Source organism: Capricornis sumatraensis, chromosome 7 (genome assembly GCF_032405125.1).
Source record: "Capricornis sumatraensis isolate serow.1 chromosome 7, serow.2, whole genome shotgun sequence".
Taxonomy (NCBI): domain Eukaryota; kingdom Metazoa; phylum Chordata; class Mammalia; order Artiodactyla; family Bovidae; genus Capricornis; species Capricornis sumatraensis.
The window spans coordinates 28229763-28247586 of record NC_091075.1 but is presented as its reverse complement, the minus strand read 5'-3'; the positions used below and the strand labels follow the sequence as shown (position 1 = coordinate 28247586).

Below are 17824 nucleotides of genomic sequence, written 5' to 3'. Positions count from 1 at the left end.
AGTACACCTATACTGTGATATTATAACTTGATTGAAGATTTATGGTTTAAAAACACTAATTCAATGTGCTCTTGAGGATACATTTAGCTTAGTGTAGCTTAGTGGTGTAGTAGTAATCTGTATTTTTAAACATGAAGACAAAGAGAAGTATGAATAGTCGCAAATAAGTGAAAGGCAAATGAGTTTTTGAAAAATAATTGTAAAACAGTGTAAGTGTTTCTGTTTATTGGTTGACTAAGATGAGGAAAAACTTGCTAAAGATAATGAGAGAAAGCGGTACTTTCTGTTTGATGTCACAGTGTGGCAGAGTCCTTTGTTTAATGTTATTAACTTGGGTTATTGATCTTGCTGGAATGTATCCTGGGGGATGCATTATTCTTTTGCCATAAACGATCTAATCACTGCTGTAAGAGCATTGAAGCCCACCGTCTGGCTTGTGCTACGTGACCATGGACCTGTCCTCTCCAGTGAGTTTACGTGTGTTATAGACAAGAAATATCTGTTGGGTGTTACTTGTTCATTGGTGTTGCTTAGAAGTTATCTTTTTCATGAACCTGCTTGATTCTGTCATGTCGGCAGAATTTGAATTTTGAGATAAAAACGAATGTGGTCTTTCTGTTTGCATATTCTTTTGCAGTGGACATCACTCTTTATCGGAATGGTTATCATGGGGACCTGAATGAGACATTTTTTGTTGGTGACGTGGATGAGGGAGCTCGGAAACTGGTTCAGACCACGTATGAGTGCCTGATGCAAGCCATTGACGCAGGTGAGGCTCAGGGCTGGGCACCCACTGAAGCTGCTGAGTAGTGTGGGCCTCGAGTGACCTGTCATTACACCGTGCATGCCTTGTCCCTTCCAGCTGTGCTTCTGCCTTACCTGAGTTAGCTTTGGGTTTGGCAGCAGTAGGTTTAAAGATGACTTGAGGATCCCTTGATGAAGATGGACTGGATTATGGCTTATTCCTTTGTCTCTTCTATGATTTATCTTCCTTTTCATTCGCTGATAAATGGGGAAGAATGTGTGGATAGTTCTGGACTGTAATTTTTCTTCTACTTTTTAATTCTTTCATAAGTGTTCTGTTCTCTTATTATAAAAAAACTATAAGACTGCATCAGATTATGAGAGGAAAACATGAGTGATTTTCCTTTATACTTGCCTTTCCTTTTTTTTTTAAATCTCTTTTTTCTAGAGGTGTCCATTTTTAACATTTAGGTTTTTTTTTCTCCATAGTACATTATTACACATAAGTGTATGTATGTGTTTAGTTAGGTTAAATGGAATCATAATATTTGTAGTATTCTGTAATTTAGTACTTTTTCAACTAATAATATCTTGGCGATCTTTCCATATTAGAATATGTACATACCTGCATGCATAGATCTACCCATCTTTTTCATTACTTTATATTTTATTCCACAGTATAAAAATGTCTACAACTATTCCCCTACTGGATTTTGGTGTTTTCCAGATGTCTTGCTATTATCGTGAATAATATCTTTGGTGAGGTGTATTTCTGTGGGGCTTTTCTCAGACTGTGTCTGTCTTTGTTCATACAAACAGTTCATCCATGGTTTTTAAAAATTTATGCAATATCTTGTGAGCAAAGAGAAAGAAAGGCTTGTTGCAAATGTAAACAGACTATTAGAAGGACAGTTTGAGGGCCAACAACTCTTCAGGTGGAACCCACAGGATTGCAGCATTATTGGTCAGTGTGTTGTCTAGCCCTGCCCCACCATTAAATAGATCTGATGTGCCATCTACACTGTATATACATCACTGTATACAGGACAGCGTTCTTAGGCAAATAGAGGAGATGGTGTAATTTTTTACTAATTTAATAAAGTCAGAGGAATGAAAAGTGAAAGCATGTGATTATTTTTATATATCAGTATGTGAGATTTTCCTTTCCTTTTATTTCACTGTAGATTATAGTTGAAAACTTTGATATTCACGGTGGTACTGTGAGATGAGAACTTTAATATTTACTATCTTATTTTGGAAGCTTTAGGTTTAAATAATTTTTAGAGTTTCTGTGTTCAATATTTGTATCCCTTTTACTTCTCTGTGAGTTGATCGAAATAACCAGATAGCTGGAATGTTGTTTTACCAAGTCACAGGAATGAAACTTGCTAAGGAACTAAAATCTTTAGAACAGTAGACAACCAAAAGTAGAAGTTGCCTAATCTCTGCAAAGTGCTGTTAACTCCTATGTATGGATCATTCCTGCCTGTTGTTTTCTGATAATTGGCCCACCCTGGTTCAGAGCTGTGGAGAGTTGGACCAACTGTGAAATTAGCTTTCCAGAATAGGGCTCCTCAGCCTGCACGTTTGTGGCATTTTGAGTGTGATGACACTCTGTCGTGGGGGCCTGTCCTGTGTATCATAGGATGCTTAGTAGCATGCCTGGTCTCTCTTCATTGGAGGCCGGTTGCACCACCTCTCCAGGTTGTGACAGCCAAAAACATGTCTCCAGATTCTATGAAGTGTACCCCTGGGACCAGAATTGCCTCTGGCTTGAGAATTAGGGAGAAGCCTCCATTCTCACACTGCATCATTATTGTTGAACAGGTAATTCCTTTATTGTATGTGCAGCATGGGTTAAAATTTTGCTTTCCTCCCTGCTGACTGGGGCTGGTAAGAAGGCTTGGGTGGGAATGCAAGAAAATCATTATGCAAGTCAGCATGTTCCTCAGAAATTGTTAATCTCCCCCGCCTACCTCCCAATAAAAAAACAACCAAGCTGGTCCATATGGTTAAGAGCAAGTAAATGTTACGAAAATGATTCCTTAAGCCATTTGCTCAGAAATGTGATTGGCTGGAGAGGATATGGTGTGTCTGAACACAGGTTGAAACCTCTTTCTCAGCCATCAGAGAAAGAGACTGTAGGGAGGGGGGACCCCCAGTACTGTGGCTGGACCCCCCACGAATCCAGCAGAACCCAAATCCTGGGGTCTCAGTGCTAGGAGAGCCATAGCAGCAATAAGAACCACTGCTTCTGGTTTTTATTTAAACAATGGTAAAAGTCATAAAAAGTAAACAGGGCAGGAAGTATATAGTGAGAAGTACGTTTCTACATCCTACTCCCAAGATTTTCTTGAGAGACAAATGAACAATTTCAGAACCACTTATATGGGGATAAAGATGCCCAGGGGAAGCAATTCTTTGAACAGTTGACCAGACTGCAACTAAAGACAAGTCAGTTTCCTTTATGAGTGTTCCTTTTTCTCCTGATGCTCTTTATTCTCTTATCTCTCCTGCTCGCTTTAATGGAAAGCCCACTGACCTTAGAGAAGGTGAGGAAGAGAAGTGTGTTTTCCAATCTCTTTGTTTGTTCAGAGAGCAAGTGGTGCCACTCCCAGCCCCTGACTGCTGCACAGACCCTCCTCTTCTGCAGCAAAGGAGGAACCAGGTGCTGCTGGCTTGACTCTCAGTTTCATTGTTTCCCGGCAGTCTAACCTGTCTGAGCTTTGGTTTCCTCATCTTGAAAGTCTTACGTGTAGGCGTGTAAAACCTTCAGAATGGTTCCTGGCATAGATAGTGATTGCTTAGTAATTTACAGTTATTCTTTCTCTTTGCCACAAGTCTTCTCTTTTCCTTTCAGTAAAGCCTGGTGTTCGATACAGAGAATTGGGAAACATTATCCAGAAGCACGCACAAGCAAATGGATTTTCAGTTGTTCGAAGTTACTGTGGGCATGGAATCCACAAGCTTTTTCATACAGCCCCCAATGTACCCCACTATGCCAGTAAGTACTGTCCAAAGAGTTTGTATTGGCTGACTGTTTATTTAGCAGATATTTTTTTCCCAAACATTTAATAGGACCCACTGTTTTGTATCTATTAAAATAATCTATTAGCTGTTATAAATAGCTCCCCAAAATGTGTATACTCTGCACATATCTTGCTCACAATAGTCTAGAGCCTGTGTGTTTGGTCACTGTGAGGCATGGGTGGAACAGTTATTCTTTGATGCAGGCGCTTGTCACTTTCAACACATAGCTTTCAGGGGCACTTTGAGGGTTTCTTCTCTGATCTTAAAGACATTGGGGAGGAGGGGAGAAGCATGGAGGAGTATGCTTGGGAGGTTTTAGTGGGCCAACATGGACTTGGCACAGATCACTCACATTTACTTTTCATTGGCAGGAGTTCAGTCATATGGCTACACTAACTGCAAGGCAGGTAGGGAAATGTGATCTAGCTGAGTACTCTGGAAGAAAAGGAAAACAGTAATTTTGGTGAACAGCCAACACTTCCTGCCATATATATTCTGACTCTAGATTAAACTGATTCCACTAAGTTTGATTTGAGTTCTTAATACATGTCAGATACAGTGTTCTTTGTTGGTATAAATAGAGGAGAATAGACAAAGTATCCTTTCCTCAAATTGAGTGCTGTCTGATAGATTAACAAGGAAGTGTTGGATGATTAGTCTTACAGAACCTTTTCTCTTGAAGAGATAAGACACACGGGAGTAAGTTTGTTATTTAGTGCTGGAAATGAAAGCTATCCACATTAGGTAACATAAGGAATTTAATAAATATAGAGAAGCCACTGCTATGTCGAGACTTTCATGTACCTTCTTGGGCTTAGGTTTGCTCATACATACAGTATCAGGGAATGGTACCTGCTCTAGAACTGTTCCTGCAATTAAGGGAAATCTTGCTTGGAAAGCACTTAAAGTTAACTTTTAGAATGAAGATGATGGTGATGATTTGTGTTATCTTGTTTGGGCATCACGACTCTATGAATAATTTCTTAGCTCTATTTTTAAAAAGCAGAGTCTGTTTTACTTAGGTCCACACAAACTAGTGAATAAATGTCAGGGGTAGGATTGGTACCTGGGTTCTGTCTGCCTTTTTAGAGTCAGTCTTTCGCTTGGTGCCTAGTAAGGATGTAAGCAGTTTGGCGCTGAGTCTTGTGGGAGAAATAAAGAATGAGATTTTGGTTTGCTGGAGAAGATGAGAAAGAGCATTCCATATGGTGCTGGTGCTGCTGCTGCTGCTAAGTTGCTTCAGTTGTGTCCAACTCTGTGCTACCCCATAGACGGCAGCCCACCAGGCTCCTCTGTCCCTGAGATTCTCCAGGCAAGAACACTGGAGTGGGTTGCCGTTTCCTTCTCCAGTGCACAAAAGTGAAAAGTGAAAGTGAAGTCGCTTAGTCGTGTCTGACTCTTAGCGACCCTGTGGACTGCAGCCCACCAGGCTCTTCCATCCATGGGATTTTCCAGGCAAGTGGGGAAATATGAATAGGTGCTTCAGGTTGACAGACTGAACAGAGACAAACTTAGGCTAAGAGTTACATGTGAACTAGAAATGGGCAGTGCCAGATGGAAGATATCTGACTTCATTTTTAAGGAATTGCAGAAGATTTTTTGGCAGGAGAATGGCAAGGTGAAATTGTTATTTTGAGAAGATAAATTTACCAGTGGTGTCTGGGATGTATTGCAGGTGTGAGCCAGCCAGGCTTGTCAGCCTAATGGGCAGTTGTTTCCGTAAATCCAGGTGTGAGGTGGTAAAATCCAAGATAACGATAGTTGCGATGAGAAGGGGAAATGAGTGAGAAACCTCTCAACAGGAGAAGCTAGAGAAGTCACTTAAGCACAGCATTTGACATGAATCAATAAGCATTGATTAGCAGACCACAGGGTCCTTTTTATTTCAGCTGGAATTGTGCGCAAAGTAAAAGCTAGCAATAGATAATAAGCAGCTGACTTTGTTCCTTCCTGCTCAGCCCTGGTCACCTATTGTGCATTCCCTTTAACAGGGTGTCAGTGGCTATTCGGATGACACTGCTGTGTGCCACACGTGTGCATGCGTGTGTTTTGCGTGTGGAAAAAGTGTGGGCAAGGGAGAGAATGAGAAAAGCACCCTTACTTGCAGAGGTCTCACTCAGATTTAGGGATGGATTGTATGAAGAGAGGCTTTACTTACTGATGTTAATTTTTACTGGGATATGGTAGGTTTATAGTGTTGTGCAAGTTGCCGGTGTACAGCAAAGGGACTCAGTTAATGTTGTTTAGTCGCTAAGTCGTGTCTGACTCTCTTGCAAGCCCATGGACTGCAGTCTGCCAGGCTCCTCTGTCCATGAGATTTCCTAGGCAAGAGTACTGGAGTGGGTTGCCATCTCCTTCTCCAGGGGATCTTCCTGACCCAGGGATCAAACTGGCATCTCCTGCTTGGCAGGCAGATTCTTTACCATTGAGCCCCCAAGGAAACAGTAAAGTGAATCGGTTATACATATACATATATCCACTCATTTTTAAGATTCTTTTCCCATGTAGGTCATTACAGAGCGTTGAGTAGAGTTCCCTGTGCTGTGCAGTAGATTCTTACTAGTTGTCTGTTTTATGTGTAGTAGTGGGTATATGTCGTGAAGAGAGATTTTTTGAAGGAAATAAAATTTACGGGAGAAGGAGATACGGGTCAGTGATGATAGTGTCAGCACAGTATGACCCCACTGATATATAAGATATGCCTCTTGAGTTTCATGTTAAGCTGCTTAATTAGAGATAAACAATTCTGAAAAAAGAAACAAGGACCCATGTATACTTCATTTCATCCACTTTGCTGTATTTATGAAAAGTCAAGTGTTAATCGGGTTAAAATAAAATATGTTGTGGTCTCTTTAGGGAAGCATTAAAGGAAGCTACTGGAGTCTTTCTTTGTACAGCAGAGGCTTTTAAATGTAAATGATCCCTTCTTTAACTTGTAACTCTGTATTCCTAAGCAACTGAGTGTGAAACCAGGAAATTGTGTAACTTCCCTCCATGTCCTGTATAAAAGAGGTCTTTGTTAAGATGAGCGCTTATGTGCTTCCTTACCATTATGGTTTGGAAGTAAAGGTGATACTGCCCTACCTTGAGAATATAGATCACCCTCATGCTGTGAGGCAGAGAGCAAGAGCAGTTGCATGACTCAGCAGTATCATCTGCTATGGTGTAGACACTCAGAGGGTGTGTTTTTGTTGAGTGAGCTGTGTTGAGAAACTGAAACCATGAGCCAGAGTGAGCTGGGAATTGTAACTTCTTGAACAGTGAATCAGTGGCAGGAACAGGAGTGGAACTTGGATTCTCTACATCAGCGCTGTCCAGTGAAGTCATATATGAGGCACGTATATAATACTAAGGACTTCTCTGGTAGCTCAGACAGGAAAGAGTCTGCCTACAGTGTGGACGGAGGAGCCTGGTAGCCTGCAGTCCATGGGATCGCAAAGAGTCGGACACAACTGAGTGACTTCATTTTCTTTTTCACTTTCATGTAATACTAAAACTTCTAGTTGTCATATTCAAAAGTAAGAAACAGTTAATCTTACATTTAATTTAATCTATTACGTTAAAATATTAGCATTTCAACGTTTAATCAGTGTAAAACTATCATTGAGATATAGTACATGCTTTTTTTGTCTTTGAAATCGGCATATGTTTTACATGTACATTCTGACTTGCCACTTTCCAAGTGTTTAGCCTCATGCACCCAGGTGCTGCTGTATCTGCCAGTACAGTTCTCGATTCCTTTATCCATTTTTATTTCTGTGATACTGCACTGGGCATATGACCAAGTCTATATATGTAGTAAATTGCATGTCATTTGGAGGGAAAGTTCATGCAATTAGAGATAAAAAGTCAAAATTGTTTTTGCCCCTCAGATTTTTATAATAATTTAGAAACTCCTGATTTGGAATCTGTAGGTTGTTTATTTTGGCAATACCTAAGATAGTGGAAAGCAGCATGATTGCTGTTCAGGAGGAAGGATGTGCAGGAATATAAACATGCGCGTGAAGTTAGAACAAACCTAGGCAGAGCTGTTAAATAGAATCAGCCTGTTGAATAGACCCAGTGGACACATGGGTCACCATCTGGAAGCACAGCAATCTTATCACGGAAGCCTGAAAGCCGATGCTCTCGCCACCTGGTGGTCAGGCCGAGAAAGTGCAGTCACCTGTTTACTGATGCTCTTAGCAGCTCTTGATTTTTATTCTGAAAGTTAACCTGTTCTCCATTTTTGAGATTGTCCTAAAAGACCTATACCTCTTTCAAATTTTTGACCTTTTTGGGGAGATGGCAAATCTGGACACCAACAGTTGAGTTTCTCATGATGATCCTGAAAAATATGTATTGGCAAATTTGGACAAAATAGGAGGGAGAAATGGAAATTTTGTTTCCAGTAAAAAAGGGAATAATCCTGCCAGCATTAAAAAAAAAAGTAGGTTAGTGTGCAGGGGCTTTTTTTTCCCTTCCCAAGATAAGACAGTTTACAAAACTTTCTAAAAATGGTACAGTTGTTTCCGTGGGCTGTTCCCCTACCTCCACCCCGACATCCACACCCACTCCTGTCCCAGCCAGGAGATTCGCAACTTCTGGCATAGACTGAAATATCTTGTTCTCCTTTATACTTGGATAAGTCTGGAACTTTGTTGGTTACATAATTGCTATTCTAACCCTGCTATAACATAAATGGAGGTATTTTTGCTTTCATAGAAGTGCTAACTACATCTGAAATCCAGTCTAGGGCATCTCTGTATTTTCCTAGAGAAAACAAGCAAAATGAAGTATGCCTAGGAGAATATCTGTCCCAGAGTAAGTGGTTTTCAGAGCACCTCTGTTTGCTGAATGATCTACTCTAAGAAAGAGGAGTCAGGAGAGGAGAAATTTATTAATATAAGAATCACTCATGGGAATGTAAGTTGTGTACTTTTTCCAGGGAAGTGTTTAACAATATGCTGTAGGTTATTTGCTGTGTTCTGAGATTTTTTTTTCTTTAATTTCAGAAAATAAAGCAGTTGGAGTGATGAAGGCTGGTCATGTATTTACGATTGAGCCAATGATTTGTGAAGGTGAGGAAAAAGGGATGCAGTAACATTCTGTAATTGAATTTTTATTTACGTTTGGTTACTCATGATCAGATTAGTAGTCTGCTCGATTTTGCTTCATTTCCCCTCCCTGTGCCCTCTAGAACTCGATTCAGTATCATGTAGAGAACTGAAAATTGTAATGGTTGGCAAGAAAGCGGTACTTTCTCCATGGTAATTCGTCTGATGTGAGTAGATGCTGAAGTACTTGAGTCCTGGTCCCTTTTCATAAAACTTCTGTCAAAGGGTGTGTTGTAATAACTAGTTGCCTCCATCAATCAAGGCAGTGTGGAAATTGTTGCGTGTCTTCGTGTGGGTGAGAAAGAGGGGCGAAAAGGAAACTAGAGCCATTTTTTTTGAGGCAGACACAGTCGTTTAATTGTCCACAGCCTATGAGGTGGAGGTGCTGTCCCCATTATCCATGAGAACAAACTGAATTTTGAAGAGGTTAAGTGTTCAATAACTTGCCCAGAGTCACCTAGCTAGTTATGTCGCAGAATTTGTGGGACTCTAAAGTCATGAGCTGTCCTGCCTCTTCAGGGCCTGCACTTTGATCGTCAGGCGCTGTCATCAGACAACTGCCGTGGAGAAGGCCCAGCCCGGACGTGCTTTGCACTGGCAGTTCTCTGTCCCTGCCGTTGTGGGTCGCTGTGACAGGCGCGTGACAGCCGTGATCAGTGTCACGACTCGAGCCCTCACCGAGGCTGTCGGAGCGATAACGGGGCCTCCTTCGCCAGTTCTCTGTTGGATTGGGGGATGCAGAGTGATGCAGAGGTCGTAGGGCGCTTACGCCCCGTCCCCTGTGGTAATGGGGTCCCCTCAGGATCCTTCCAGTCTTTTTCATAACCTGATCTTGAGAGTGATACCCCATCCCTTCTACCAGATTTTCTTCCTTAGAAGTGAGTCACTAAACCCAGTCCACACTGAAGGGAAGCATTGGAGGTTGTTTTAGAGGCTGCCTTCTTAACCTGATCCTTTGTTCCCTTTTCTGTAAGATGGAAGTTACAACCTGTATCTTTTATCTGAATGCCCAGGGCTGTGGTAAGAATTAAGTGAGATGATTCGTATTAACACAAAGTACCTTTAAAGGGCTCTACAAATGTAAGATACTGTTTTTGTCACTCCCCAGAGGAACAATGACCCTGTATAAGCAGTTGAAAGAGAAGTGAGTATGATGGCAGAGAAAGGCAAGGACAAGAGGAAAGTGTATTTTGGTTATGTACCTATTTTCATTAACAGGCACTTGACTTGCCTGGTGGCTCAGAGGGTAAGTCGTCTGCCTACAATTCGGGAGGCCCAGGTTCAGTTCCTGGGTCAGGAAGGTCTCCTGGAGAAGGAAATGGCAACCCACTCCAGTATTCTTGCCTGGAAAACCCCATGGATGGAGGAGGCTGGTAGGCTACAGTCCATGGGGTCGCAAAGAGTCGGACATGACTGAGTGACTTTACTTCTTAACTTCCAAGTGGTGTTGCCTGGAGTAAGCAAATAACATTATGTTGAGCTGGTTCAGATAATCATCAAATTATACCAGATATACTTCAGTGTAACTAAGCTAGGCTAAATCCCAGCTCCATAGTGCGAAAGTGTCTAATTTGAAGAGGAATTTCCTCAGAACAGTAGTCAAATATATTTGACTTGACATTTAGTAAAGAATCTGTGTCTTAAATCCATTTATGAAAAGATCATTCATTACATTGAAAACTATCTATTCACTCATTGTTAGATGGTTGACAAAGCATGAGTTAACTTTCTTTAAGCCGCCTCATATTTTCTTCTTAGACTGGGATTTAATGTTGCAGAAGTAGGTTACCTCACGACTTCATACTCTGGGATTTGTCTGAGGCAGTAAGATCTAATGTTTGGTAAAGAGTATTCAAAATAAAGAATATTACTATTATTTTTTAACGTCTAATTTGGAGTCAGGAACATCTCTGTACGCTTTTTTGGTAGTGTCTGGAGTTGTAGAACCTTGTAATTCCGCTGCTGTCTTCCCTGCCCTATACATCTCACGCCCATTTTCTCTCATTTTCCTTCATTGTCTCCCAGCTTCTTTCACTGTCATTTCCTTTCTAACCCATTCTGCCTCATCGTAATTTTTAAATTCTCTTGCTAAACTCCTGTTTCTTTCCCTTTGCCCTCTTTCTGGTTACAGGGGTGTGGCCTACAAAAATTTCACAGTATAATCTGTTCTCACCATCTATGTGCCTACCATTTAAAAGTTACACAGGAATTAAATGTTATAATAAAAGTATAAAAAGTTACCTTATTTCCTTCACAATATACACTGGCTATGGTTTAGTCAGATGCCAAAGTTATATCAGGAGAGAGCTAAATTCTTTAATGTAGTCCTGGGATGAGTGGTAATCAGTACATTTACAAAAAGGAAGCTCAGTGCCTTTATTTTTGGAAACAGCATCTTCATTCAGTAGTTGAGAAGTATACAAAACGTGAAGTTGTAAAATTTAAACGTTATTATTGCTTCATTGAACTAAAGACCAAAATGAAATTGGAAAGGCTTTAGCTTAAACAGATGACATGTACACAGGAATCTTAATAATGAATTGTAAAATTAGTTTTCTGAGCTACCCAAGGATCGAGGGGCACGGGCAAGTACACTTCCCTAGAGTGTACTTAGAAAACGGACTGAGTGGTAGAATTGAGAGATGCTGTTTGTTTGTTTAAGGCGGATGGCAGGACGAAACCTGGCCGGATGGCTGGACGGCGGTGACGAGAGACGGGAAGCGGTCTGCCCAGTTTGAGCACACTCTGCTGGTCACGGACACTGGCTGTGAGATCCTGACCCGGCGGCTTGATAGCGCGCAGCCTCACTTCATGTCCCAGTTTTAATTTCCCCCAAGACGGCACATCTCAGTTATACTTTGTGGCTGTACTCCGCATTTTATTGAGAGTACAGGATGGAAGAGGAAATTTTTTTATTACTTGTTTTGTTTCGACTATCGATAAGGAAGGACTACAACATCTGACATGTGTCCTCAAGAACTTGTCTTGGGTCTGAAAAGGTCAACAAGAAGAAAGGAAGCATTTCTCAACTCCCCTCTGCCCACCCCCGCCCCCCACACACATCTCTGCACCCCTGTTTTTCTTCCTTGCCCTTTGAGCACTTTTACTTAAACCTGCTTCTAGTTGCTTCTGTCACTGCCACCGCTGGGCCAGCACCGCCAGCTGCTTTCCAGGTGAGTGCTGGAGAAGAGAATCCTTGAGGCCTGTGACATACGTTGCTCCCAATTTTTTTTATTATTATGTATGTGTGGAAGTATACATGTATACATTTTAGATTCCATGTATGTAATTACTGAATACTATGTGACCTGGGGTTTGTACTGATTCTGCCCTGATGGGGTTCTGTGCTGTCATAAACGGACCCATCTTTTGCAGTGATTTAATTCCCAGCTCGAAATTGGCTTCCCTCCTTCCCCTGCTAATGATTTACGCTTATAATTGTGCATAAGAAAGCACTCGGTCAGTGAGACCCTCCAATGTGGGCTCTGTGTGAGTGAATGTATGTGGCAAAATCCACTTTGGACAAACGTTATCAGGTTTTTAAAAGTCGAGTTTATGGCAGAAACAGCAGTGCTCCAAGCGGAAGCTGGCTGTTGTAGAGAATGATGTTTTTGTAATACATGGCTATTTCAGACCTCTCTTTGGTCATAATGGGAGGAAAAATGCTCCCTTCCCCTCTCTGTCCTACTTCAAGGGCATACCTGGGAGAGATACTCAGAGAAGGCTGGAGGTTGCACTGTGGAAGTTGGGGAAGAGACAGTTCTGAAGCCTCTCCAGCAGGGAGCAGAGTCTGGAAGTGCTAACATCTGGTAAAGCTGGTGGTGGGGCAGAAGGACGTCTCTGGAGGTTGGACAGTTCCCTAGGAGTAGGGATGCGCTGTCCTGGGTGTGCTGAAATCACACTTCTCCTTTACACAGTTGGGAACCTCATTAGAAATGACCTCTGCTACCCAGCATCTGTACTCTTTTCAGTAGTTCAGTCCCAAATGGAAGAGTATCCAGTGAAGACAGATCAAAGTCATTGTCATTGGAGAATACTTGATTACCAGGTATCTGGAAACTGTATGCGAAGATAATTGGATTCCACTGACATGTCACACTTGTAAGAGAACATCTTTCCCAGAGTGCCTCAGACCTTTATTGCTTTAAAGGAATCACGATAATGTTATCATTACTTTTTATTATTTTGGTGATTTAGTAATGTGGCTGAATCTGGTATAGACTCTTGGGGGTATGTGTGTGAAGTTTTTTATCAAACTGTAATATTTGTGAATGGAATGCCTCGCAATATAAATGTTAATATAATGTGTAAAGGGAGATTAAAAAGTGTGAATGATTATTCTGCCATGTGGTCCTTAACTTTGCTGCATTTTGTTTGAGATTTTAGAAAGAAGTGATGGGAATGGAGTGGCTGATTTCACCATCTGAAATAAACTCATGACGATTTGAGTAAAAATACTTTTTAATGTTGAATGACTGTGTAAAAATTCCAGTCCTGTGTTTAGTTCAGGAGTACCTGTGTAGTATTTGAGATGTAACCATGTTTCTGAGAGTTGTTTAAGACAAAGATTGCCACACAGGTAGTGCAGCATTTTATGTACTGATCATGGAATTAGCGGTGTGGGCTTATTCAGTGTCTACTTTTAGAAAACAAGCTCAAGGAAAAAAATCTTGGTGGGATGGTTTTTTTGTTGTTGTTAAAACACCACACTGGTGATGATGCTTTTCTCGGTTTGGGAGATATAAAAACAGCATGGGACTCTAGTCTAATTGTATATGTCTAATTACAGATGTTTATTAGATTTAGATGAGAAAACATCTAGGGTAGTTTTATCATTCTGCCAACTTCTCAGAAATGTCAGTGTGTTAACTTTTTATTTTTTGTCTTAACTTTTAAAATATTTTTTTCCCCCTGCCAGTTGTTCAGCCCCCTTTTAATGATAATTTAGAAGGGAAACATGTTTGCATTTTATCTTCAGTTTATGGCTTTTGGTGACAAAGTGTGTAAAGGCGAATTAGAACCCATTCACCAACACTTTTATGTTACTTGTCACCCTCGTGTCTAAATTGATAGGAAGAAGATGTGTAGGAATTTGCCACCTTAGCTTGACTTCTCAGTTTGTCCTGTCATCGCTCTGGCTTTTCACTGAGTCTGATTAAATTCGAGAGACGGATATTCCACTTTGCTGAAGCCCCCGAATTGTGTCTAAGCTATTTCTGCCCCCTTCCCCCACCCCATTTTTTTTTAACTTCCAGCTTTTAATTTTGAAGATTTTTCGAGTTTACAGAAAGTTGATAGTGCAGTGAAATACCCACATACCCTTTCCTGTATTCAGCAGTTGTTACCGTGCCTCATCTCTCGATAAAATAAGCATTTTTCTTTTGCGAGGAATGGCATGGTACTTTATCTGCTACTGTCGCACATCTCTTTTAAAACATAAGGACATTTCCTACACGATCATTGTACAGTTGTCACACCCAAGGAACTGAATATTCAGAGTTGTCTAATGTATAGTACACATTCACACCTGAGTCAGCTTTCTCCAGAGTGTTCTTCTTTTTAAATGCAGAGTCCAAACCCATGGCATTCAGTTGTCATTGGTAGGTTTTTTTTTTTAAAACTGTAGAACAACCCTTTTCCACCATTTTTTGATCTCTTAGGAAACTGACGGTTGAAAAAGTAGGCTCCCCCTCACTCTGCCCACTTCTTTTTGAGTATCAGCATTAGCTTATTGATTGTTTCTAAAAGTGTTGGTCACTCTAAATGTTCCATGTTTGGCCAGTGGAAGCACCTTTAAGCTTATTTATGGGTCATTTTGCTCTATGCCTATCAGTCTTGGGGCATGTTCTTGATTTTCGCCATATGTTCTCAGTTTGTCATATACTTTTTCTGCCCCAGATTGGGAACTGGCTACTTCTCCAAGGAGCCCTGGTTTCTCTTCATGAGGAATGGTATTTGGAAATCAAGATCTGGGTACTGCTGGGGTTTTAATTGCTCCTTGGCCCTTTCAGGGAACAGAGCCAGGAACTGCATTTTTTATAAATTCATGTTGATGTATGGCAAAACCCATCACTATTGTAAAGTAATTATCCTTCTATTAAAAAATTAATTAAAAAATAAATCATGAATTCATTCTGATACTTTGATTTCATATTTAATACTAGCCTTCCTCACCCTTCCCTGTTTCATATTTGTATTTTCCTTCTCCCACGGTGAGAATTTTGGTTCTGAACAACACTAATATTTACTTATTTGCTTGATTCTACATGACATGTAAAATAATTTCAGAATTACAACACCAAAATCACTACCAACAATAAACCTAAGTGCCAAATTTGTGGTTGCTCCTGTTCTTGGAATATATCTCACTAGGAGGGTACTGGTTTAAAAGTTAATTGAAGTAATTTGTTTTGATTCTGCTGTATTCTAAATTTCATAAATCATGTGTGTGCTGCTTGTTGCTAAGTTGTGTCTAACTCTTTTGCAACCCCATGGACTGCAGCTCGCCAGGCTCCTCAGGCTCCTCTGCCCATGGGCTTTCCCAGGCAAGATATTGGAGTGGGTAGCCATTTCCTTCTCCAGGGATCTTCCTGACCCAGGGATCGAACCTGCATCTCCTGCTTGGCAGGCAGATTCTTTACCACTGAGCCCCCTGGGAAGCCCATAAACCCATGAGCCATTTTTTAATAATAAATGCAGTGATCTTGAGGGCTAAAGCATGCTATAGAGATGGTGGAGATATTTTGGTGGCCTCAGAGTTGGAAACACTGAAATTGATTGAGATAGTGTGATACTACGATTTTGTCTACATCTGATGGTGTGTGTTCTCTAGCTACCAGAGGAGCAAATTGTACCACTTGTAATGTGGATGTATAGCCCATTTTCTAATAGACTGGGAAAAAACATGTGGATATGGTTTAAGGATATGGTTTTACAATACAGGCTGCATTATGCTGGTATTCTAGAAGTTATTAACATGTTTTGCTTTATTTAGAAAAATGAACATCTAAAGAAAGGCAGCACAGGCTCCATGCATTGAAATTCTGTGGCCCCACTTAGTCTCAGCTTAGAGGGGTAGGCAGCCTTCTCCTTACATCTTTTTCCTTTTGGTGCCAAGTATTAACAAAAAATGGCTTGCACTTGGTTATCTTACAAAGGAAAGGCAGGAGTAAGGTGGCCTTGGTGCCCTGTTACCTGCTGCTTTTCATTCTGGGGACCTCTGTGAGCAACAGCAGAGCTGTCTGTATATGGTAATTGTTATTATATTAAAATATGTGTCAATATTGCCAAAAAATATGCCAAAAATCAGTTTATGTGGAGCACTCAAGAAGGGCTTCCTGGAAAGATTTTCACTTACCACTTATGTTAAGAGTTCAAAGTAAAGTTTTAAATAATCTCTCATGTGCGTGTCCAGCCTTTTTAGTGTCGCAGAGCTTTTATAATTGTTTCTGACTCCTGGGTGCTTGGCCGTTTTACTAGTACTCCAGCCTCCTCATCCCACTTCCAACAACAAACACATGGCAGTGTTTACTCCCACACACTTGCAGGCACATTTGCATCGTGGTGTCAGAAGATCACAAGATCCACAAGCAGGACACCAGGGCTGAGTTCTCTAATTTTTTAAACTAGTTGCATGGCTTGGACAAATTTCCATCTCTTTAAGGAGGTATCCTATTTGTGCAGTGACACAGAGCTTAGCAACTGTTTTATTCTACATATAATGTGACTAAGTCAAATTCACTTTATTTCAGTACTTGGGTCAGAGGTCAACAGAAAATTTAGACTAGAATTTTTTCAAACTTTACTAGTACATCTGAGCCCTGGGTGGTTCTGAGGAAACAAAATAGACAAGGATAAGAACTGTTAGTATTAAGATGTAGATTTGCAAAAAAAAGCAACAGGTATTTGAAAGCAAATTTCCACTCTTCCATCTAGATCTGAAAATCCCATGGACAGAGGAGCCTGGTAGGCTGCAGTCCATGGGGTCGCTAAGAGTCGGACACGACTGAGCAACTTCACTTTCACTTTCATGCATTGGAGAAGGAAATGGCAACCCACTCCAGTGTTCTTGCCTGGAGAATCCCAGGGACAGCGGAGCCTGGTGGGCTGCCATCTGTGGGGTCGCACAGAGTCAGACACGACTGAAGCGACTTAGCAGCAGCAGCAGAATCAGGGTAGTTCTGTGGTGAACTCCTTTCCTGAAGGGAGCATGTGCCTATTTGCTCATCTCAGTGAATTCTTTTATGATGTCCGGCTTGATAAAAATCTGTGTGCTTTAAAAGCCTATCCCCCCCCCCCCCACCCCACCCCTCACGCCCCGACCCCAAGTAAAAAGCCCATCCCATCTGCTTTGTTCTTAGAAAGTTCCACCAAAAGAAATCTGTATAATAGAGGACTTTGTATGTACTGGTTCACTGTGCCAGTTCACTTCATAAATTGTTTCTTTAAAGATATGATTTTCTTGTTATAGTTCTATGCACTTATTATCTGAGTAACTGTTTAAATATACTTAAATGTTTTCCAAATATGGTTTGTGGTGTATTTTTTCTAAAGGGTATTTGCTGACAAAGAATCTGATCCTGCATGTTAATTGAAACAAAATTGGTTGAGATCATCATTTTTCCTGGGTCACACAGTATCTCTAGGGCCAAAGAATTGTTAGTTACTTGAAGGCTTTGATCAGCCTACTTGGGAGACTGGTAGCCAAGCAGATGTTGTGAAGCATTCTGCACATGTAAAATATTCTCCCTTTTCCCCAGGTCAGCAAAACGTTTGAGAATCACCAGCTACATTTGCTTTGAAATGAGAGAAATGGAAGTAGCATTATGTATGTATAGCCATTTTTAAGTTGTACACACATTAACTGGCTCCACTGTAACAAAGTTTGGATATAATGCAACTTTGTCCCCTCACCTCAAAAACCTCATCATTCCACACATTCTACTTTATATTAG

At 40.9% G+C, this 17824-nt stretch overlaps 1 protein-coding gene across 1 annotated transcript in view; it reads left to right on the top strand.

The window, feature by feature from the left end:
- The window catches only part of METAP1 (methionyl aminopeptidase 1), a 54964-nt gene extending 40219 nt beyond the window's left edge, over positions 1-14745 (top strand). Inside the window, exons 8-11 of the mRNA XM_068975089.1 lie at positions 638-769; positions 3605-3748; positions 8769-8834; positions 11533-14745. Coding sequence (XP_068831190.1) covers positions 638-769; positions 3605-3748; positions 8769-8834; positions 11533-11696 — 506 coding nt within the window. The 3' untranslated portion in view covers positions 11697-14745. The remainder of the gene's footprint in view (positions 1-637; positions 770-3604; positions 3749-8768; positions 8835-11532) is intronic.
- Positions 14746-17824: the final 3079 nt, after the last annotated feature.